Source organism: Neomonachus schauinslandi, chromosome 10 (genome assembly GCF_002201575.2).
Source record: "Neomonachus schauinslandi chromosome 10, ASM220157v2, whole genome shotgun sequence".
Taxonomy (NCBI): Eukaryota; Metazoa; Chordata; class Mammalia; order Carnivora; family Phocidae; genus Neomonachus; species Neomonachus schauinslandi.
This window is the reverse complement of record NC_058412.1, coordinates 52,318,855-52,342,443: the sequence shown is the minus strand read 5'-3', so window position 1 is coordinate 52,342,443 and position 23,589 is coordinate 52,318,855. Positions and strand designations below refer to the sequence as shown.

The window sequence follows — 23,589 nt, the reverse complement described above, 5'->3', positions numbered from 1 at the left end:
TAAAAACTAGGTTTGTATTTCTGGTCAGTTCCAGAGTGGCAGAACTCAGCAGATACTCAGTTGATACTCTATCAGCCTGGTCCCCATCTCAGCTTACCTCCTTCCCATAAAGATAACATTGTACAAAACTGTATTTGCAGGAAAAAAAAAATAGTTAAAAATGAAGGGTGTGTACAAAAGTGGACACAAAGCCAGAACTATCAATGTAGGGGAAAGCCTTATCAATATCAAAGAAACGCTAATGCAGGTAAGAACCAGAAGCCCTGCTCGGGCAGCCCTGTGAGTTTGCTGGGAGAGTCACGAGGTTGTGAAGGTGAACTCACTTGGCAGGGGCCACCCCAGCAGCTGCCGCACCCTCTGCGCCTTCTCAGTCTGACCCGGTGACTTGCGACACCTGTGGAAACCTCCAAGATAAAGCTGGCCGCTGCCCTTTGTCACCACCGCCACCACCATCAACAACACACTTGACACGGGGCCTGGCATGCGACAACCACACTGGACTTGGAGGTCACAGGACCTCGGGGACTATTCACATGTCTGACCTCGGAGAAACCTTTAAAGCTCTTCGGTCTTGTTTCTCTTCTGCAAAGTAAAGCTAATGATATTTCTATCATTGCTGTTATGAAGCAAGTAAGAGAATGTATGTGAAAGCAAACTATAAATCTCCCTATATAAACCTAAGAAGTTATGACCCTTCATTTAATAGAGAAACACCCACATTCGAACTCCTACTATATGCCAAAGAGGTTCTGGGGATAAGGCTGTGAACAAATCAAGGTTCATCTGCTCACGGAGCTGAGTCCAGTGGAAGAGAATAAGAAAGTAGGTGTAAATGCCGGGTGGTGATAAATGTTATGGGAAAAAAACCCAACAAGTTAGACACATGTGAAGTGAAGAGGGACGCTATTGCAAATAGCACAGTTGGAAAGGTCACTGTGATGAGGTGAGCAGAGACCCAAATGGAGGGAGCAGGCGTGGACCACCTGGGGGAGGAGGTGGCTCTCACAGGACAGGGAGCAGGAGGGCACTGAGATGGCAGCAGGCTTGAGGCATCTGAGACAGAGAGATAGGCCACCATGGCTGGGACAGCACTGTGCTGGACTGGTGCTGCAAAGGACACTGAAGACACAGGGGCTGGACATTCTCTGGACTAGTGCCCTTATGAATGCGGAGACCAGATTGGGTGGCTCAGTCGGTTGGGCGTCTGCCTTCGGCTCAGGTCCTGATCTCAGGGTCCTGGGACTGAGCCCCGCATCGGGCTCCCTGCTCAGCGGGAGTCTGCTTCTCCCTCTCCCTCTGCCCCTCTCTCTGCTCAAGCTCTCTCTCTGTCTCTCAAAAAACAAAACAAAACAAAACAAAAAACCAAATGAATCCTTTAAAAAAAAAATGGTATCAGTAACTAACAGCACTCACTATGAGCCAGATGCTGCCCCCTGCACTTTTACCTACAGTAGTTCATGAAATTCTTACAAAGCCTTATTATCCCCACTTAAGAGATGAGAAAACAGAGTCCAGTTACCTAATGTGCCTGAGGTCACAAGGCTGGTAGGGCAGGATGTGGGCTTGGGCTGCTTGACCGCTGAGGCTACCCCCTCCCCACGGCACTGATGGGCATTATGCAGTTACTACGGAATGTTGGCAGCTCAGACGGGTGACCGCGAAGGGAGCAGGAAAGAGGACCAGAGCAGCTGACAGATGGCAGACTGGGGAAGGTCCCCTTGGGAGCCACTCAGCAGCAGATGAAAAGAGTGTTTGAGGAAGGTTAGCCAGTGACAGAGGAGAAGGAGGAAAGCGAGAGCAGGTGCAATCGTCCAGGGGGAAGGTGACTAAGGTCAGGGCTAGAGTAGGGCCAGAGGGATTAAGTGAGACTAGGAAGGTAGAGAACCAACTGGACCTTCATACATCATCTTCTGGAAGCTCCAGAGAATTTGCAGAGTGACTTTGTTTTTGGCAAAGTCCTTTAGGATGTTACCCCTGCTTACAGTCCTACAGTCTCCCAGCTCTTTGAGAATTTAATGCTGCTGACCTTCCTTCCCAACCTACTGGCTTAAGAGGGTTATTAAAGTCGTCACTCCCAAACTCTGCTCATAGCTTTAGCTAAAAGGTCTGGAAAGCCACCTCCTACTGACCCTTCATCTTGACATTATTCCAAGCAGAGATGGCATTCGGGCATTTCAGTCACAGAATTTATTACTACTAGAAATTCTGAGGATAAGGTAAATGAAGGTTTTCAGACTTACAATTCTAAAAACGGGACAAGAATCTTCATCCTATTGTACTTTGTGAAATTAAAATCTCTTTTCTGACAGAAGAGAAGACATTCATGACTTTTTCAATCTGGATGCAGTTATTAAATCTTAACCCTTTCTTCCCCTTTCTTAAGTACCTGAACAAACAGCACGGTGTAAGAGAGCAAAACCAACCAAACAAAAACCAAAATGGGAGTAAAAACCTGTGGCCTTTGCTCTGGTTTGATCACAGAATTAGCTGTGCAGGTCACAGCCTTTCTGGGCAGAGGTTTCCTCACTGGTAAGAGGAGAGGGCTGGCTCAGGTGACCTTCCCAGCTCTATGACCCCATGATCTGCAATGATCTCTTTCTTTCCTCAGAAAGATAAAAATGAAAACAAAACAAAACAGGGAAGTGATGAAAATGTTAAAATAATGTATTAGAGGAAAGACCTCCAATGAAGAACAGAACTTCTGTCCTGGTTATTTTTAGAACATAAGCTGCTTAAAGACAGGGACTGCTTTCAACTTATTTCCTACACAGAATTTGAAAGAAAGACGGCACACGTGGTGGGCAGGACAAGAGGGGGCTTCCCTCAGTTCTGCATGTGAACAATGGACCCCCACGCAGGGCGGCACTGGCTCCACAAGGGGATCCACAGCTGGCCTGGCCTGCCACATCTTTCATGTCCTACCGACTTTTATTCACGGTGGTGCCACCTCACCAGATGTAAGTCCTGCTCAGAGAAGCACCTAAAGACCAGCCACCAGCACTCTGTCTGGCCAACAGGGGAATAAAGAACTTCGTGGCCCTGGCTACTGCTGGCACTGTGGTGGCTGGATATGGAGCTCAGAGTGTCTGAGACTACGGGATGGCAAACAGGGAGGTACACAGGGACTTTGCAGTCGGGCCTCAAGAGGCTGGCAGTGTGGCAGGCAAAGGGGACTGCCCGCCACACACATATGAGCAGAAACCAACAAAAGTTCACTTGCTAACGAAAGCAGCTAGATGGCACAGAGTGGAGGGTATGTGGAGTTTGGGAAAGCTTCCATCAAAACAACCAGGAGTTGACTAAAATCGACAGTGGCAGGACTCTTCTGGAACAATTACAATCGAGGCCTCCTCCCAGGGGCCCCCTATTCACATACAACTATTTCCAAGGTAGAGGAGAAAAGGCAACAGTCTCCTGAACCACTACCAGCAAGCTGGCTGCTTGCCTGATGGTCTGCACTACGGATTAAGACACAACTACAGTGGTGCCTGGGTGGCTCAGTCGCTAAACGTCTGCCTTCGGCTCAGGTCATGATCTCAGGGTCCGGGGATCGAGCCCCGCATCGGGCTCCCTGCTCAGCGGGAAGCCTGCTTCTCCCTCTCCCACTCCCCCTGCTTGTGTTCCCTCTCTCGCTGTGTCTCTCTCTGTCAAATAAATAAATAAAATCTTAAAAAAAAAAAAAAAAAAGACACAACTACAGAGTCCAACACTGTGTTGCCAGCACTGTGCCGACTCTCTGGAGCACCGAGGAGGGTGGAGGGGTACAGGGCTCGGGGGCAAGCTGGGGAACAGAACACGGCAGCCTCTCCTCACTCCTGCTCTGGCCTCCCCTCCGATTCCGCTCTGGCCATGTTCCTCCGCTAAAATATCTCAGGGACTGTTCAGTGCAGTGAAGAAAGCGTCCGGGGCTCCCACTGCCCAAGCCCAAGCTCTGTCCTCCTCCCTGTCCCCGGGCTAGACCTGGAGCTCCGCTCCGGACTTCAGGCTCCTCACAGCAGCGCTGGGAGCACCACAGGGCACTGATATGCTGGGAACATGTAAATTAGGTAGGTATCATCGACAGGTATGCAATGACTCATCACTGAGGCCTCATTTAATCCAGTTAAAATAAAGGAAGATTTTGTTTAAGAACATGGGAATAGCACTCTCTAAAGGATGCTCAGTGGTCATCTCTGCCTCCTCCCCTTGCTCTTACCTCCATGCCCCTCAGGCACTTAAGCACGCTCTGAAGCCTCCTTGTTCCCTTCTCTAGGAAGCCCTCGGGCTCTGCTCTCTATCTAAAATGCCCTCATCCTGTCTGTGACCACCCATACGTATCCCACCAGCCTGTGAAGTCCCACTACTCCAGAAGATTCCAACCTCCATTACCTGGTCCCACTATCTGACCATACATTAAGCAGCTCGATTCTCTGCTGTTCAGCACTTTGTTCTAGAACTTTCATACTTCACCTGTCGCTGTTGCAAGTCCGAGCATTTCATTTATATCCTCTCACCAACACTTAAACATCTTGGGGGTAGGAACCATATTATACCTGTACCACCTCCACAGAATTACGTATTTGTACTATGCTAGACTCGTAATAATTACTGAAATGCATTCTCCCTTTTCTACTCAGAAAAAGGGCTGACTACAGAGGGACAGTGGAGAAGCTATTTAAGGCTTCTGAAGGTATGTACTATCTTCCCATCAGCAAATGGCTTCAGTACAGAAATGCCAATATGTATGTACCACTTTACACCGACTGGGATGGCTAAAATGAAAAAGGACAAGGGTTGGTGAGGATGTGGAGAAATTGGAACCCTCATATATTGTTGGTGGTATGTAATATAGTACAGCCACTCTGGAAAATAGTTTGGCAGTTCCTCCAAAAGTTAACTGTAGTTACCACATGACCCAACAATTCCACCCCTAGATGTACAAACAAGAGAACTGAAAACATATACCCACTTCAGACTAGTACACGGATGTTCATAGTAGTCTTTTCATTCTATCCGAAGTAGAAACAATTCAAATGTCCATCAGCTGATGACTAGATAAACAAAATGTGGTCTCTCCACACTAGGACTATCATGCCATGAAACGGAATGAGGTACTGCTACATACCGCAACACAGATGAACCCTGATACCATTATTAGGTGAAAGAAGTCAGACACAAGAGGCCACTTATTCTGTGAGCCATTTATATGAAATGCACAGACCAGGCAACAGAAAGCAGATTGGCAGTTGCCTGGGGCTGGGGTGAGGTGGGAATGAAGAGTGATTGCTGATGGATACAGGGTTTCCTTTCAGGAGATAAAATGCTTTGGAATTAGACAGTAGAGATGGTTGTAAAGCCTTGTAAATTTGGTGAAAGCCACTGAATTGTATACTTTAAGAGGGTGAATTTTATGGTTATGAATTATATCTCCATTTTTTAAAAAGCTAAAACAAACAAACAAAAACCTCGACACAGAAATGCTAGTAGGCTGCTACGATCCTCAAACTTTAGAATATACAAAACCCACGTGGGGTGATGATTAAGCTATGGATTCCCGGGCTTCCCTGACACCGCCACAAAAGTTACGGCTTGACAGATTCAATGTGGAATCCGGTAGCCTACATTTAATCAGCACACCAGGGGATGCGGATCCAAGTTACTAGCCTCGAAGCAGGTTTCTCAAAACACAGTTACTTAAAGAAACTGTAATTTAGAATCAGAAGAGCACATTCGGGTCCTGCTCCTTCCTGGTTATATGACCTTAGTCAAGTCATGTAACCTTTCTACTCCTGAGTTTCCCTAACTATAAATGTAAAGAAGAACATCTTCCTCCAAGAGACAGTGTGTGTAAAGTGTCTAGTAGGGTACGTGGCATATAGTTGGTGTGCCATACATGTTGGTGAATCCTAACCAGGTGCCAAGTCCATTCAACAAACACTGTCAAGTGACTATATAATAGGAAAGGCCCAGTACAAGAAGACAGTGATTAACAGAACAAATTTTTAAAATAATCACTTACTGGATTTTGCAAAATATGAAGCAGACGTTAAAAACCAAGCATCGCTGTTTGCAAACCATTTAAATTAGTGTATCATTTTCCATACCCCTGACAAAGTAAATTTGGGACTACATCAGGAAAAGCAAAAACAACATGTATTCAGGCATTTGATGATTATGAAGAATTTCTAAAGGCTACTTAAGTAATAAAAGCAATACCTGTACCGTACTTTCTTTTTTTTCTTTGTGTCTTCTCTCGCCAAGCAGAATGTAAGAAATGTCAGGTCACCACGCCTGTTCTCTTACATCCCCAAAGTGTCTCCCCCGTTCCCGGGGCAGATAGGAAATCCTCTGTAGGAATGTACTTAATGAAACAGTGCGGCCTTTACCTTCAGGTCACGGTGGATAATAGGAGTTTTGCACTGATGCAGGCGGGCAACAGCTTCGCAGGTATCACAAAATATCTGAAGCACTTCATTCTCTGTAAAACCTGTTTGCAGGCGCTGGTTCATCAGGTTGACCACCTGGCCTCCTGCAAGGGGGCACAGAACAAGCGAGAGGTTAGCAACATTCAGACTCACTACTTACCCAAGACAATGAATGGCTGTCCACAGAGGAGCAACCTGGACAGAGGTCACTGGCTGAGCCACGACTGCAACCCAAGTGTCTTGATTCCCAGACCCAGATTCATCTTTTTACAATCCAGGTCCTTCTCTAATGCATCAAAACCAGTTTACTTTATGAAGTACTCCAGACGTGGGCTGCCTTTGTGACATCTTCAAGATCAATAGAACTGACAATCTGGTCCTGCTATAGCCGCTTGGTTACACTGTCCCCGTTTGTATGAGACAAGGCCACAGGTTCAACCTGCCACATCTTTTAGTAAGAATCAGACTGCACAATAGACCCCAGGAGCAGGAAGAAGACAGCTTTATAGTCTGCACTTTAGGAATGGCTCGGTCTCTCTGGCTTCACTCACTACTTGCTGCCAAGGATGTAGAAATGCTACACCAATATTTCATCTCCAGGACCAAAAGACTGAGGACCTCACTTACACAAAATTATCCAGATCCCCGGATGCTCCCACTGCCTTGTCTCGAAACATTTTACTGTGCAAAAAGGAATGGACAGGAGGAAACAAACTGTCAAGTTCAAATTTGGTAGTGTCTTATAAAATCAGCTTAAGAGTTGTTACAGAGTAGGCTGAAATTACTGGTTAACATCATATTTTGGGGATTAACAACATATTTAATTTATGGACAGTATCTTTAAAGGCAAGGAAAATGTCAGTGGAAGTAAGGGTGATTATAAAACAGGGCACCAAACAGTGAGGCAGTGACCCAAGCTTGTAAGTGGCAGTTGCTTAGGCCAAAAAAGTCAAACCTCCAAACTGGTTGTGTGAAATGCAGTCAGCTCTGAATCAAGTCATGCTACAGTCTGTATTTCCCAAGATAAATGTTGCTTGAAACTCCAAGCTTTCAACTACTTAACTCCACTGTTCACAGCAGCATCGTTTGAATATAGCCTTACTGGAAATTACAGCTCGAAAGCAAGGAGAGGAAAGGTCATTTCCATTAGACAAAAAGGATTATTTTCCCCTATAACACAAGGATGGAGGTGTCGGTGGAGAAGAGAACACATGAGGGAGGGAGTGGGGAGGCTGAATCGTTTCTTCGGTCCATCTGGAGTTGGGTCTTTATTATGTGCCTTCATCGCTTGTTTTAAAGCATCACAAATAACACATTCATTCTCACCCTCATCCATTCTCATTCATATACAAGCACCAAACCTTCCTAAAGCTAACAAAAGGGGAGTTTTGTATTATCTACCACTTCAAATTGTTTGCCGTAGTAAGAATAACCAAGAGGTGAGAGCAGGCTCTGTATCTTTCTTTGCACATCTTTAAAAATAGAACAACATACATTAGGGCACAATGCACATTAATTGAAATGAGCCCCATGCCCTTGACAATCAAAGTGCCAGAGCAACGGGAGCTCAAGGTGTGGGTCATATACTTACCCCTACAGAAGTCCATCAGAATGAGCACTTCCCATACATCACCACTGCTCACATTGTTGATACTGGAGTCAATGTAACCGACAATGTTCTTGTGCCCCGATAGGTCTCTCTATAAAGAAGAGTTGAGAAATATAGTATGAGATAGATACCAACAGAGACAGAATGAGCCCGTTGGTTCCATTAGCACAGATAATTTAAATGCAGATGACCTTAACCGCAATGAGAGGTAAGACTGAAGAGGAGGGTCAAGAGCAGGTTTCCAGTGGTCTCTGAGATTCACGGCCAGATCTTCAGTAAATGCTTCTACAATCCTACTAAACCACAGCATTCTCCTGAACAAGATTCTGGAACCTGATGCACACAGGGTGCCTGCTTGTTCGCTCCATCAGTGCTCCATGTAAGCCAGGAGCAAAGGCGCCCATCTCCAGAAGTACTGCAGAGAGTGTGAGCCAGACAGTATGAAGTATTTAAACGTGTGAATTTTTAATTCAGAAAAATGAAACTGGCGGGGTTTTTCCCTGGTTGTAGATACACAAGTGAATTCAACATGACTTTTAAATTGTTTGCACTGTTTTTCTCCCTTTAGGAAATATGTGATAAGAACAACTGCTTTACAAAGTTTTGAACAGACTACAGTGGCATCCAGACCTAAATATTTTGCTCATAATTAAGCCTTTCAAGCCAACCAAATGGAATATAAGACGGGTCATGTTTCCAGCTCTCTGGTTGGAACTGCATATGCTCTCTCAGGGCTGCTTATGGAATTCACTTAGTCAACAAATGTACATTGAGCACTTCCTATGTGTCAGGACCCATTTAGGCCCTAGAAGTTGCCTCACACCTTGGTATAGTTATTTCAACATCCATAGAGGCAAATCTTTGTAATGATGATGTTTAAAATCCAATGTCATCAAGAAGTAAGTTGGGGAAAGAAAAAGCAAGCTGGGTAAAAGGATTTTTGCACAAATACAAGATTTTAAAAAAACTCGTTTTAATAAATTGTTTTACTTTTGTTTAAAAAAAGGGGAGGGGAGTGGAAACATAAGTGGTTCTGAGTCACCAGACAAACATGACAGTTCAGGCCATAAAAACAGTAACTACCTCTACACAAACTAGAGATTTGGCTGCTTAGAGTGACATATAAAGTCTCTTTTAATCTGAAATTATATACCAAAACAAGAAGAAATCTCATAGTATCAAAAGAATATACCTGAACCCTGAGCATCAAAGTTAAAATTCATTAGAACTTTCCTGTGAGGGAGGGAGTAAGAATGACTATTGCTTCAGAAAGGTAGACAAAAATAGAAATGTGACCGCTGGAGCTGACAGTGGGAAGTCAATGGAGCCCTATGCAAGAACAGTTTCAGAAAAGGGATGGGATGGGGGGGCGGGGGGAGGGGAGAAATGGACTTGCAAAGAGTTGAGCACATAGAGCTGGCGACTACAGATGAGTCTTCTGGAACATTCTGTGCTCCAGAGAGGAACAGCATTGCCAGAAGGAATTAATTCTCAGGATGAGAGAGGCCTGAGCATGGGAGAGTGGAAGGAGCCAAGAGCAGAAACCTTCAGCATACAGGAGAGGACGAAGGTTAACTGATGGGACCTAGTCCTGCAGGAAGAGAAGGCGGGGACTGGTCTTAGAAAGAGGAGCCGGAAGGAAATGAGGATGGATATGCATATTGGTTTACAGCTGGAGAAAAGGGAACTTCAGTGAGTTCAGTTCTATTGTTCTGTTTCTGGTAGAGAGCAAGACCATGTTTGCAGTATAAGGAAATGAGAAAGAAGCTTGATGAGAGAAATAAAAGGCTTAGAGCAACTACTTTGGATAACAAACAAAGGAGATGATGAGGCAGAAAAAGCAGTCTCTCGAGTTCTGCACAACAGAACGTGATTTCAGGGTTCATGTCGCAGAGGCCCGTTCTTCCCCCTGCTTTTTACTCTCATCACCAACTCTTCAAAAACTTGATTTCATTTACACAGTCGAGGAAGGAGGAAGAACTGGAGAGGAGTTCTTGAAGCCAAAATAGAGCAGAAGATCATGTTCTCCAAATGTTCACAGGCAGAATGAAAGACTAATGTTTCCACATTAGTAATCTGTCTACATTTAACCGTTTAAAAAAGAATCAGCAATGCTACCTCTGATTTGTCTCACCCCAAGAGGAGTAATAAAGAATCAGGATGGGAAAAAAAGCATTTGACAGAGCCAAGAGGAGGTCAAGAGCTATCAGAGGACCCAAACTGGATAATTAACATCTGCAGATGGCATCCTAAAACAGTTGCCAAGCTGTCTGCTGATCAGTTCAAGTCCAAATTCCTCTTCATTTTGTCTTCTGCAGAGTTCCTGAGAGACGTCCAAGCAGAAAAGATCTCCTTTGGAGGGAGACCACGGCACTTACTTAACGACCTGATGATGCAGCAACATCTCAGATTTTAGAGTAACACCTCACTAGTCTGCAACTGATGGAGAAGATCGATTTGAATGGCTGTGAAATGCAGAAAAGGTCAAGAGAAAAACTTACTGCAAAGTGAGACTGACTCACACTGAGGGTGCACTGCCCAGTTTGCAGCAGCAATAGGCCAGAGGAGGCCCAAGCATTCCCTGGCTTTCATTAAAAGCACAGTCCCAGGCTTGGAGAACAGAAATGGACATAGAGGTATGGGACAGAACCCACATGGTATTGGAGCTCAATTACTCAGGAAAAGGCAGGATATAAAGAGGATGCCTTGATGCCCTTGGCTACAACTATTATTTGGGGTACACTGAGATAAAAATCTATATGATGAATATAAGCCAAAACCTGATTTTCAGGGGAGTGAGAAATGTTCAGTTCAATTATAGATCAGATCAGTTTATATTACATGATTTAAACAGTGATAAGTCTAAGGAGTGTGTATTGTCATTTTAAACTTTATTTTTATTTTATTTATTTTTTAAGATTTTATTTATTTATTTGACAGAGAGAGACATAGCGAGAGAGGGAACACAAGCAGAGGGACTGGTAGAGGGAGAGGCAGGCTTCCCGCCGAGCAGGGAGCCCGATGCAGGGCTCGATCCCAGGACCCTGGGATCATGACCTGAGCCGAAGGCAGACACTTAAGGACTGAGCCACCCAGGTGCCCCTAAACTTTATTTTTAGATTAACATTACAATTAACATTAACAAACTTTATTTTTAGATTAGAGTACTGACATAAACGTGCTCTTAGAAGACCTGCTTTATTAAGTAGATATTTTCAATGATTTGTAGTTGCCTTATTAATATTAATATTAATAATATATTTAACTGTTTGTAGTGCTAAAAAACTTTCTTCATAAGTACATGCAAAAGCTGCCATTTGAAAATCATGCCTTCAATCCAGATCTTACAGGTTATCACAAATCTCAAGTTTATCTGGGGTCCTAATTAATGATGCTTGTAGCACAAAACAGTATTCTATCCCTATCTTCAAAATTCCTACAGCAGTAGTATTCCTCGTTAAGAATCTTGAGGCCTTAAGGGAGGACTTAATCCCTAAGTACATCTATAAAAACCTTTATTACATAAGTTCAGGAAAACAAAGAAGATAGCATTCTAGAGAGCATATTAATAACATGTCACTCACCTCCAAATAGTAAAAATGAGTATGGTATATAACTAATTTCCCTATATATTTGCTCAGGTCACCCTTCCTTGGAATGTCAGCATGATACCTGCCAATTTCCAGTATGGATAGCGCTTGCATATACACAGATTAAGTTTCCAAAGAGATAATTTACCTGCTTTGACCCTCCATTCAAATATTCAATGTTTTCTGCTTTTATGACTCATCACTATTGCTGCTTATTTCTGGGATCACACCAGGGTTCCACAGACCCTTTTAAGCAAATTTCAGCTTCTTTTTAACTTAAAGGTGAAGGAATCCAGTTCTAAGGCCTGAAATTTGTTTACTTCTCCTACTGGATGCTTTGTGAAAGTCTTCTGCCTTACTTTTCTTTGCTCCTTTTCCCCTCAATTACTCTGAATTTCCTTTATAACTCTCTTCACAAGGAGTTATTCACAGGCACAGTAAAACATCAAGTCCAGTACAGCAATGAAAAGAAACACTGTGAGATCTAGGCTGGCCCTGGTGTTCAATGAGGGCCAAGGTATCTAAGCTTCTGCAACGTAAGAAGTCTCAAATACTACTCTCCTTCCCATACTCACATTGACTCTCCCTTTCCTGAGTCTTACTCATTAATTAATCCTGTACTTACTGAACAGATCTTTAAAGTCATCTAAAATCTGATTTAGAACAGTGCTGCTCAAACTTTAATAGGCATATGAACCACCTGGGGATCCTGTTTAAAAGCAGATTCTAATCCAGTAGCTCTAGGAAAGGGCCCAGGATGTTGCTCCTCAGTGGCATTTAAAGTAGCAAAGATCTACGCTACTCAAAATGTGGCCCACAAATACGTGCTGGTTAGTAAACTGTTACCAGCCCAGAAGGAGATAAGAAGCTTGTTCCAGGACATAAATCAATTAACTAACTAAGCTGACTTGTTTCTTTTCCTAGTTCCTTGATTTACATTCTGGCACAACATCCTCTGAATAGCACCCATACGTTTACAGCCAATTGATTTCTTTTTTTTTTTTTTTTTTAAGATTTTATTTATTTCTTGGACAGAGAGAGACATAGTGAGAGCAGGAACACAAGCGGGGGGAGTGGTAGAGGGAGAAGCAGGCTTCCCGCGGAGCAGGGAGCCCGATGTGGGACTCGATCCCAGGACCCTGGGACCATGACCTGAGCCGAAGGCAGATGCTTAACAACTGAGCCACCCAGGTGCCCCCAGCCATTGATTTCTGACAAGGGTGCCAAAACAAGTCAATGAGGGAAAGATTAGTCTTTTCAAAAAATGATGCTGGGACAACTAGATTATCTTCATGCAAAAGAATAAATTTAGATCCCTACCTCATACCATACACAAAAATTAATTCAGAATGGACCAAAGATATAAAAACGCCCAAAAGAAAATATGCACACAAATCATCATGGTGTTGGATTAGGTAATAGTTCTTAGATATGACACCTGAAGCACAAGCAATCAAAGAAAAAAAAAAACAACGGATAAACTGCACTTCATCAAAATTTAAAAATTTTGCGCTTCAAAGGACACTATTAAGAAAATGAAAGTGCAAAGAATGGAAAAAAAAATATTTGCGAACCATACACCTGATAAGGATCCAGTATCCTGGCTATATAAAGAACCCTTAAAACTCAACAGTAAGAAGACAACACGATGTAAAAATTGGCAAAGGATCTGAATGGACATTTCTCCAAAGAGCATTACAAATGGCTGATAAGCACATGAAAAGATGTTCAATGCCATTAATCACTTGGAAAATGCAAATTAAAACCACAATGAGATACCACTCCAAACCACAAGGATGGCTATAATTAAAAATATAAACAATAAAAAAAGTTGCCAAGGATGTGGAGACTGGAACCTTCATATATTGCTGGAAGAATATGAAATAGTGCAACTCCTGTGGAAAACAGTTTGGCATTTTTTCAAAAAACAGAGTTACCACTTGACCCAGCAATTTCATCCTTGTGTATATACCCAAGGGAAATGAAACATCATGTTCACACAAAAACTTGTACACAAATGTCCTAAGCAGCACTATTCATAATGCCCAAAAGTGGAAACAATCCAAATGTCCATCAGGATAAACAAAATGTGATATCTACACACGGAATATTATGCAGCCATGAAAAGGAAAAAAATACTCATACATGCTATCACATGGATAAATGAGGCACGCATCCATGCTACAGGATGGTTTAACCATAAACATTATGTTAAGTGAAAGAAGTCATAAGAGGCCATGTATTAGATTATTCCATTTATATGAAAAGTCCCGAATATACGCCAGAAAGTGGACTAATGGTTGCCAAAGACTATGGCAAGGGGGTCATGAGGAGTGACTGCTAACAGGGACGGGTCTCCTTTGGAGATGATGAAAAAAAATGTTTTGGAGTTAGATACATGGTGATGGGTAAATAACCCTGTGAATATACTAAAAATTACTGAATTATATTTAAAAGGGTGAATTTTATCTCAATTTACAAAGAAAAGTAATATGACGAGCAAGGGAAAAAATAAACATACAAGGGGGAAAAGAAAAAGAAAACAAGGTCCTTTGAGTAGCACTGATCTAGAGCAGTCAGGCAGCTCAAATCGTAATCCCTGCTAGAGTCTTTTGACAAGCAATTTTCTTACAATAATGTCACTTCTTTGGACCCTCACCCAACTGAAGACAGCCTGTATGTACTGCTGATGAGTTATTCCTTACATCCAACTGGAAACTTCCACCTCTTGTTCCTAGACTGTCCTCTTCAGAGCAAAAAGAGCAAGTCTTCTTTTCCACTTTCTAAACCATTGAAATGTTATTATTTAGACTCTAAATCTTTTCTTCTCTAGGTTAAATATACCTACTTTCATAGACATGTTTTTTAGTTGCATCACCACTTAAATGCTTCACTTTGTCTATATCCCTTTGACAAGAATGGCCCCAGGAAATGAATGGACTACTCCAGATATGGTCTGACTCATGCAGAGTACACCAGCATCATCACCTATTATTAATTTTATTAATGTAGCTAAAAATGGCATTTCTTTGGCAGCTGCATTACACTACACATTCGTATTGAGTTAATTGACCACTAAAATACTTAAGTCTTTTTCCATTTTACACTGCTTTAAATCTCTGCCTTCCCAGAACTATGCTTGTAAAGCTGTTAAAATAAAAATTCAAGTGTATGACCTTGCCTTGTTATTTCATCTCATTAGAATCAGTCTATTGCTCCAATTCATAAGGATCATTTTGGATCCTGATTCTATTACCCAATGTAGTGGTTATATCTTCCAACTTCATATTAGGTAGATAATTGATAAGTGTGTCTTCTCTTTAACCAGGTTATTTGCCAAATGTAAAATAACATAAAAGTAGTGGTGAGCCATACGGCTTTTTTCTTAGAAGGCATCCTCCAAATTAATATCAAACCACTGGTCAGAAACCATTATACACAGTAGTTATTACTACTGGAATCCAGCCTAGACTCTCCAACTTGCTCACAAATCTCTGGTGAGTGTCCTTACCCAAATGACACAATCCATAGACACGGGACCTAGTGCACTCTCCTGAGCTTCCTATCCAGAAACCTTCCCAAAGAGGCCATGATGTTGGTATGACATGGCCTGCTATTACCCAACCTTAAAGTTCTTTGGATCTCTGCTTACTTATCCAACGGACTACAAAACAGCTTAAAATTTTATTTTATTTTTAAAATAAGTAATATACTAACATTCAAAAAGAAAAAAAAAAAAGGAAATTATTTTCTACTCCAGTACTCATCACCTATAGGAAACACTCCCTGTTTCTTTCCCTTTCTCCCATTCACCCTCCCTTCCTCTCTCCTCTCTCATCCTTTCAGTGTTTTGTTCAGGCAAATCCAAACAGTATGTATTATTTTTGTGTACACACACACACACACAACACACCTTTTCTTACACAAAAAATAGCATCAAAGGATCTTCTTAAATAATCTGTTCCAGATTCTTGTCCCCCATCAATCCTGATGTCCCTACTGTGCACAATCTACCTTCCTCTCTTTTAGGAATACGAAAACATTTTCCTGCCTCAAATCTTTTGATATCTCTTCTGTTGAAAGCAAGCCTTCAAACGTCACTGGTGGCAGCTTAGTGTCCTCACTATCAAGCTCACTGCAGATGTAATCCATCTGGGCCAAGAAATGTGAACACAGAACAGCACTTGGCACATCTTGAGCTTGAGTTCTTATTCCTTTAAGTCTGAAGAAAATTCATCTTTTCCTGCCTGTAGGTAAAGAAATCTGAAATCCAAAACCCAACTTCCCATTGTCCATCAGAAACCAAAATCCCTTTGGTTTCATCAGGGCCCACATCCCAGATGTTATCAAAGGACTCCTACCACACTCTGGTAAATGGTACACAACATATGTCAAAATCAAATGTCTCTAGTGAAACCAGTAACCATTCTTGAGTTTGGGTGGGTGCAACACGCAGATCCTTACTCTGCTGTAAGTGCAGAGAGAACTCTGCTGCTTTGATCCCTAACACACAAGCCCTAGCATGTTATAAAACATGTTACCTCCTCTAATTCCTTTCACAATTCTGACACTGTGTGAGAGAGGCAGGGTTAGGGTATGCCCTCTATCTGACAGAAGTCTGAGCCTAGGAGGGTTAAAAACATCACATAGAGCTTTTGATTAAAATGGCAGGAAAAAATTTTTTAAGTAAGTTGAATACTTGCTTTTATCTCTGCCTCCTTCTAAAGCCTTACTAAATGATGTAAAGAGTTTGTTTTTTAAAAAGCACAAACTGAAGACTTCCATTTCCAGGAAAATGGAGTAGATGTGCTTTTGCCTATTCTTCCTTCTAAGAACAACTAAATACTTTGGACACTAGTATAGATTTTAAAGATACCTTTTTTTTAATTTATTTATTTGACAGAGAGATAGCACAAGTAGGCAGAGTGGCAGGCAGAGGGAGAGGGAGAAGCAGGCTCTCCGCTGAGCAGGGAGCCCGACGCGGGGCTCGATCCCAGGACCCTGGGATCATGACCTGAGCTGAAGGCAGCTGCTTAACCAACTGAGCCACCCAGGTGCCCCACTAGTATAGATTTTAAAAAGCATAATAAGAAGCGTCTGAAATGTGGACAGAAAGCAGCCTGACTAGAAACTTTGGAACCCAATGAATGAAACGGTGGTGAGCTGCCTGAGTTTTCTTTTTGTCCCATATATCCCGGACTAGAAACTGAAGCAACTGGTGAGTTAAAAACACCAATGGGTGTAGACAAAAAAAGCCCCAATAAAAGCTTGCTCTCTCAGGGCGCCTGGGTGGCTCAGTCATTAAGGGTCTGCCTTCGGCTCAGGTCATGGTTCCAGGGTCCTGGGATCGAGCCCCGCATCGGGCTCCCTGCTCGGCGGGAAGCCTGCTTCTCTCTCTCCCACTCCCCCTGCTTGTGTCCCTCTCTCGCTGTGTCTCTCTCTGTCAGATAAATAAATGAAATCTTAAAAAAAAAAAAAAAAAGCTTGCTCTCTCTAGCCAAACCCAGGAAAAGGGCAGCCTGGCAAGACAGAAATTCATAGACACTAACTACTCTATTCCAGCCAAAAATCACAGAAAAAACTGCAGCCTCTCCCTGCAGACATGCCAGCAAAAGCCAAGTGGGGAGCCCAGACTTCCATCTTCACACACACACTGTATCTATGTATATAACGCATTAATATGTAAAAAATATATATAACATGAACATATAATACGTAACAAATACATATGTAATATACACAGATATAATGTATAACTAATATATATATAACATTAATTAGAATATTTAAAAGTTATACAAAGAAATGGCCAACAAATATAGGAAATGATGCTCAACATCACTAAGCATCAGGAAAATGCAAATCAAAATCACAAAGAGATAACACTTCATGCCTGTTGGGATGCCATTATTCAACACACACACACACACACAGAGAGAGAGAGAGAGAGAGACAATAACAAGTGCTGGCAAGGGTGTGCAGATATTAGAACCCTTGTGCACTGTTGGTAGAAATGTAAATTGGTACAGCCACTGTGAAAAACAGGAAATTAAACACAGAATTACCATATTACCCAGCAATCCCACTTCTTCGTGTATATCCCAAAGAATTAAAAGCAGGTCTTGAAGAGATATTTGCACATCCATGTTCACTGCAACATTATTCACAATAACCAAGGGGAAGAAGCAACCTAAACGTCCACTGATGGATAAATGGCTAAAGAAAATGGGGCATATATTTATAATGGAATATGACTCGACTTTAAAAAAGAAAGAAATCTTGTCATTTCTACAATATGGATGAACCATGAGAATATTATAGTAAGTGAAATAAGCCAGTCATAGAAGGACAAATATTGTATGATTCCACTTACATGAGATATATAAAACAGCTACATAAGTTCTAGAGATCTGCTGTATAACACTGTGCCAACAGTTAATAACACTGCACACTTAGAAATGGTTAAGATGGTAAATTTTAAGTTACATGGTTTTGACCACAATAAAAAAAATATTTTTAAATGTTAGAGTAAAATTAAAATAAAAATTTAAATACTAGCTTAAAAACAAAAAGAAATCTTCAAAATTTGAAATAATAATTGCTTAGTTGACAATCTATGCAATATATTTGAGTTGAAAATTTATACCCACACAAAACCTGCACACAGATGTTTATAGCAGCTTTTATTCATAGTTGCTAAAACTTGGAAGCAACCAAGATGTTCTTCAATAGATGAATGGATAAACTGTGAAACATCCATACAATGGAATATTATTCTGCTCTACAAAGAAATGAGCCATCAAGCCATGAAAAGACATGGAAGAAACTTAAATGCATTTTAAGTGAAAGAAGCCAATCTGAAAAGGTTACACACTGAATGACTGCAACTACATGATATTCTAAAAAGGGTAAAACTATGGAAACAGCAAAATAAAAATCAGTGGTTATCAGGGGTTGGGATATTTGGTGGGATCACCAGGCAGAGCACAGGCAATGTCTGGGGCAGTGAAACTATTCCATATGATACTATAATGGTAGATACATGTTATACATTTGTCAAAACCCACAATACAATATCAAACTCAATGTACAATACCAAGAGTAAACCTTAAAATAAACTATGAACTCTAGGGGATAATGATATGTCAATGTGTCAACTCCCACCTCAAGTACCTAGGAAAAGAAGAACAAAACAAACCCCAAGCAAGCAGAAAGAAAGAAATAATAAATATAAAAACAAAAATCAATGAAATAAAAAATGGAAAAATAGAGAAAATCAATTAAACAAAGCGATCGTTCTTTGAAAACATCAAGTGGCAAACCTCTAGCAATATCAACAAAGAAAAAAAGAAGATACAAATTACCAATATCAGGAATGAATCAGGGGATTTTACCACAGACCTGGCATACATCAAAGGATAATACAAGAATTACACCAACAACTAACTCTACCTGCATAAATTTGGCTTAACTTAAATGAAATGGACCTATTCCTCAAAAATACAAACTATTACAACTCACCTAATATAAAGGATAATTTTAATAGCCCTGTAAGTATTAATGAAACTGATTTTGTAAATTAATAACTGCCAAAAAAGAACTCCCCAGGCCCAGATGGTTTCATGGAGAATTCCAACAAATGCTTAAAGAAGAACAAACACCAATTCTACAAAATCTTTTCCAGAAAACAGAAGAGGAGGGAACACTTCCCATCTCCCAACTCATGTTATAAAGCCAGAATTACCCTAATACCAAAACCAGAAAAAGCTTAATAATTAACTCCCAAAACTACAGACCATTAACCCTCACTATAGATGTAAAAATCCAAAATGTTAACAAACAGAATTCAAAAATATGTAAAAATAATTATAGACCATGACCAACTAGGGATTATTGCAGGGATGCAAGTTTGGTTCAATATTTGAAAATCAGTCAATATAACCGACCATACTAAAGCTAAAGAAGAAAAATCACATGAGCATATTAATCAACGCAGAGAAAAAATATCTGACAAACTTCAACACCCATTCATGATAAAAACTCTTAGAAAAATAGGAATAGAGGGAAATTTCCTCAAATTTATTTTTTAAATCTATTTTTAAAAACTACAGTTAACCTCATGCTTAATAGGGAAAGTATTCTTTCCTCCTAAGATTGGAGAGAAGGCAAGGATGTCCACTCACCATTCTAACTCAACATAGTATTGCAAATTCTAGCCAATGCAAGAAGGCTAGAAAAGGAAATTATAGGATACAGATCAGAAAGGAAGAAATAAAACTGCCTCTCGTTGCAGGTAACACAATGGTCTATATAGAAAATCCTAAGGAATCTAGGAAAAAATTCCAGAACCAGGGGTGCCTGGGTGGCTCAGTTGGTTGAGCGGCTGCGTCCAGCTTGGGTCATGATCCTGGAGTCCCAGGATCTAGTCCTGCATTGGGATCCCTGCTCAGCGGGGAGCCTGCTTCTCCCTCTGACCCTCCCCCCCTCATGCTCTCTCTCACTCTCATTCTTTCTCTCCCAAAGAAATAAATAAAATCTTCAAAAAAAAATTCCAGGACTAGTAAACAAATTTAGCAAGGCTATAGGATAAAAGATAAACACAGAAAAATCAGTTGGTTGGGGCACCTAGGTGACTCAGTCATTTAAGCGTCCAACTCTTGATTTCAGCTCAGGTCATGAATTCAGGATCGTGGGACTGAGCCCCATGTTGGGCTCTGCGCTCAGCTGAGAGTCTGCTTGAGATTCTCTCTCCCTCTCCCTCTGCCCCACCCCGCACTCCCACTGGCGCTCTCTAAAATAAATGAACGAATGAATGACTGAATAAAAATGAATTGGTTTTTTACATACTAGCAATAAACACATGGACACCAAAATTAAAAATCCAGTACCATTTAAAACCATTCAAAACAAAACCAAAAACCTATGTCTAAATCTAAGAACATGTACAAAGTCTACCTAATGTCAATGAAAAAAGTCAAAGATACAAATAAATGGAGAGATGCACCATATTCATTTATTGGAAAACTAAACAGAAAAGATGTCAATTCTCCCCAAATAAATATACAAGTTTAATGGAACTCCTATCAAGATACCTGCAAGACATCCTGTAGACAAAAATTATTCTAAAATTTACGTGAAAAGACAAAAAAAATGGGAATAAGTAAAACAATTTTAGGGAAAAAAAAGTAGGAGGAATCAGTCTGATTTCCAGACTTATTATAAAGCTACAGTAATCAAGGTTGTATGGTATTTGGTAGAGGGAAAGTCATATAGATTAATGGGAACAGAAGAGAGGAGGGTCTGGCGATGGACCCTCACAAATATGCCTGACTGATTTCTGACAAACATATTCAACAGAGGAAAGATAGCCTTTTCAACAAAGGGTGCTGGAGCAAATGGATACCCATAGGCAAAAAATGAACCTCAATATAAGTTTCACACCTTACATAAAAATTAACTCAAAATGGATCACAGACTTAAATGTAAAACGTAAAACTATAAAACTTTTAGGAAAAAAAGAAGACAAAATCTTCAGAATCAAGGGGTAGGCAGAGTTCTTAGAAATGACACCAAAAACATGTTCCACAAAAAACACAAAACCAAACCAAACCAAAAAAAACCAGATAAACTGGACTTCATCAAAGTTAAAAACAAAAGGAAACAAAAACAAACAGAAAGGTCTTAGAAATTAAAAAGCTTGACAAATAAAAAATTCAACAGGGTGGCTGGAATGTAAAGCTGAGGAAATCTGCTGGAATGCAGAGGGGAAAAACCCCCAAAAATATGAAAAATCAAGGGGAGAAAACACAAAAAATTAGAAAATCAATTCAGGAGGACCAACATCCAAAATAACAGCAATTTCACACAAAAGGAAGACAGAAAAGGAAATCACCAAATGAGACAAGCTAAAATTCCTCATAATGCAAGGACAGGAGTCTCTAGATTACATGGGAACACCATTTATTAATAAATAATAAATGCACATAGCAAGGTATATCATCAAGATATTTCAGAACACTGTAAACAAAGGGGAAACTGATAAATTTCTAGGGAGAAAATAATGGGTCACACCCAAAGGGCTGATATTAGAATGACTTCTGACTTCCTATCCACAACAATGAAAGCTAAAATATGGTATAGCAATGCTTTCAAATATCTGAATGAAATTATTTCTGAGCCAGAATTTTATACACAAGGTTTCACATGTGTGAACATAAAATAAAGACACTTCCAGCCCTGCAAGGCCTCAAAAATTTACCTACCATACATAAGGAAGCTACCACAGGATAAGCTCCACCAAAATGAGGAAGTAAAACAAAAAACGAGTCAGGAAATCTAACAAAAAAGCAAGGCAAAGGGAATGACTAAGAAATTCCAAGATAAGGCTGTAAACTAGACCTAGAGAGCAGCCAAACCAGATTTCACTGAGTTAGGAGATTGAGATCTCTTCAAGATAAAATGAACAGAACATATAAATGCATTTAAAAGTATTTTGAAAAAATGATTTCTACAGCCTAGGGAGAGTTTGGGGTTAAACTGCTGAAAAGTACACAGGAAAAGACAGACCAAAAAATGGAAAAAGATTATTAATTCCAGTGAAAACAGAGTTATACCGAAAAGGAATAGTAATCCTAGTCCACCAGAAGATTCTGCAAGAACAGTGTTTTCATACATGTAAAAACTAATACTACTGTAACTAACATACTGCCAGAAACTTCTGCTGTTGCAGCAGAACGGGAAATGAGCATGATTGCAGGTATTTGGGGAGAAGGGCGTGCAGGGGATGAAAGAGAGCTAAATTTTACTTTCCATACTATATAATGCCTAAAATGGAGAAAAAAATCAAGAACTAGCAATACCAGCATGATATTTTGAAACACAGCAAATGAATCAACAAAAAGTGGTTGTCTCTGGGACCTTGCAGTGACAGAGGAGGGCCCCTCAGGGACTTGCTTGAAGTTTTTGGGAACAAGCTTCGTTCGCTTATATGAGTATTTAAGTTCTGAAAAAATATAAACTCAAAACAGAACACAATCTTTCACAGCTAATACATAGCTGGGCCAGAACTTGAACTCATGTAACTGAGTTCCCATTCAGGTGTGTTAATTTGTGAGCTCGTAAGGGGCCTGTGTCTTCCTAGTTCCACACCCGCCTAGCACAGAGCCAGCCCTCAAACAATGTTTCTGAATGAGTGGGAGAAAGTTAAAGAATGGAATTACTTTCATAACGCCAGAAAATTAATGCGAAGGACATTCCAGGCAGAGGAAACAGCAGAAGCAAAGACAGGAAACGGAGTGTGAGAGCTCAGCAAGGCAGGGACAAGGGGAGGAGGGGGCAAAGAGAAGCAGCCAGAAAATCCAGTGGCTGCTGGTGGGAGATGCAGTGAGGCTGGTTGTCCGGAGCCCTGTGGCGGAGGAGTGGGCACACACTGGTGCCTTGTGGACAGATCCAGGTGGCCCTGGGTATTTGAGCCTTGGGGTTTTTTGTCTGTTTTGCAATGATGACAGCAACACTTATTTCTCCCAGCAAATGGTTCCTTCTCAAATGGTTTCTCAGCTTTTTGAAATCTGTAGTACCAGGCTCTCTAAAATCCTGAGGTCTTTTTCAGTTAACCCAACTACAGAACAGCTAGTTACTCTAAGTAGCCCCTGCAAGGGCAACTTAGGGGTGGACAGGGCAAGCAAAGCCTCGTGGAATACCTACAATGCCACCTTCACCCATTTTGGGGACCTCTTTTTGTTCTTTACAAAAGCATGAAAATCCAGGGCATAAAGGAATCATTACCGCTAGGTGAATATTTGCATCAGATATTACCATTATTCATACATTCACTTCATCCTAAGTCTATAAAGTATAGTTGACACTTGAACAACATGAGTTTGAACTGCATGAATCCAGAGCATACTTTTTTCCTTAAATACAGTACAATACTGTAAATGTTTTTTCCTTATGGTTTTTTTTTTCTTTCTTTCTTTTTTTTTTAAGT

General features: G+C 41.0%; 1 protein-coding gene across 1 annotated transcript in view; it reads right to left on the bottom strand.

The window, feature by feature from the left end:
* Positions 1-23,589, bottom strand: part of AAK1 (AP2 associated kinase 1) — a 155,558-nt gene that overhangs the window by 51,306 nt on the left and 80,663 nt on the right. The window contains exons 4-5 of the mRNA XM_021699275.2: positions 7,996-8,104; positions 6,366-6,508 (exon numbers count right to left, since the gene is read on the bottom strand). Of these exons, the coding sequence (XP_021554950.2) occupies positions 6,366-6,508; positions 7,996-8,104 (252 nt within the window). The remainder of the gene's footprint in view (positions 1-6,365; positions 6,509-7,995; positions 8,105-23,589) is intronic.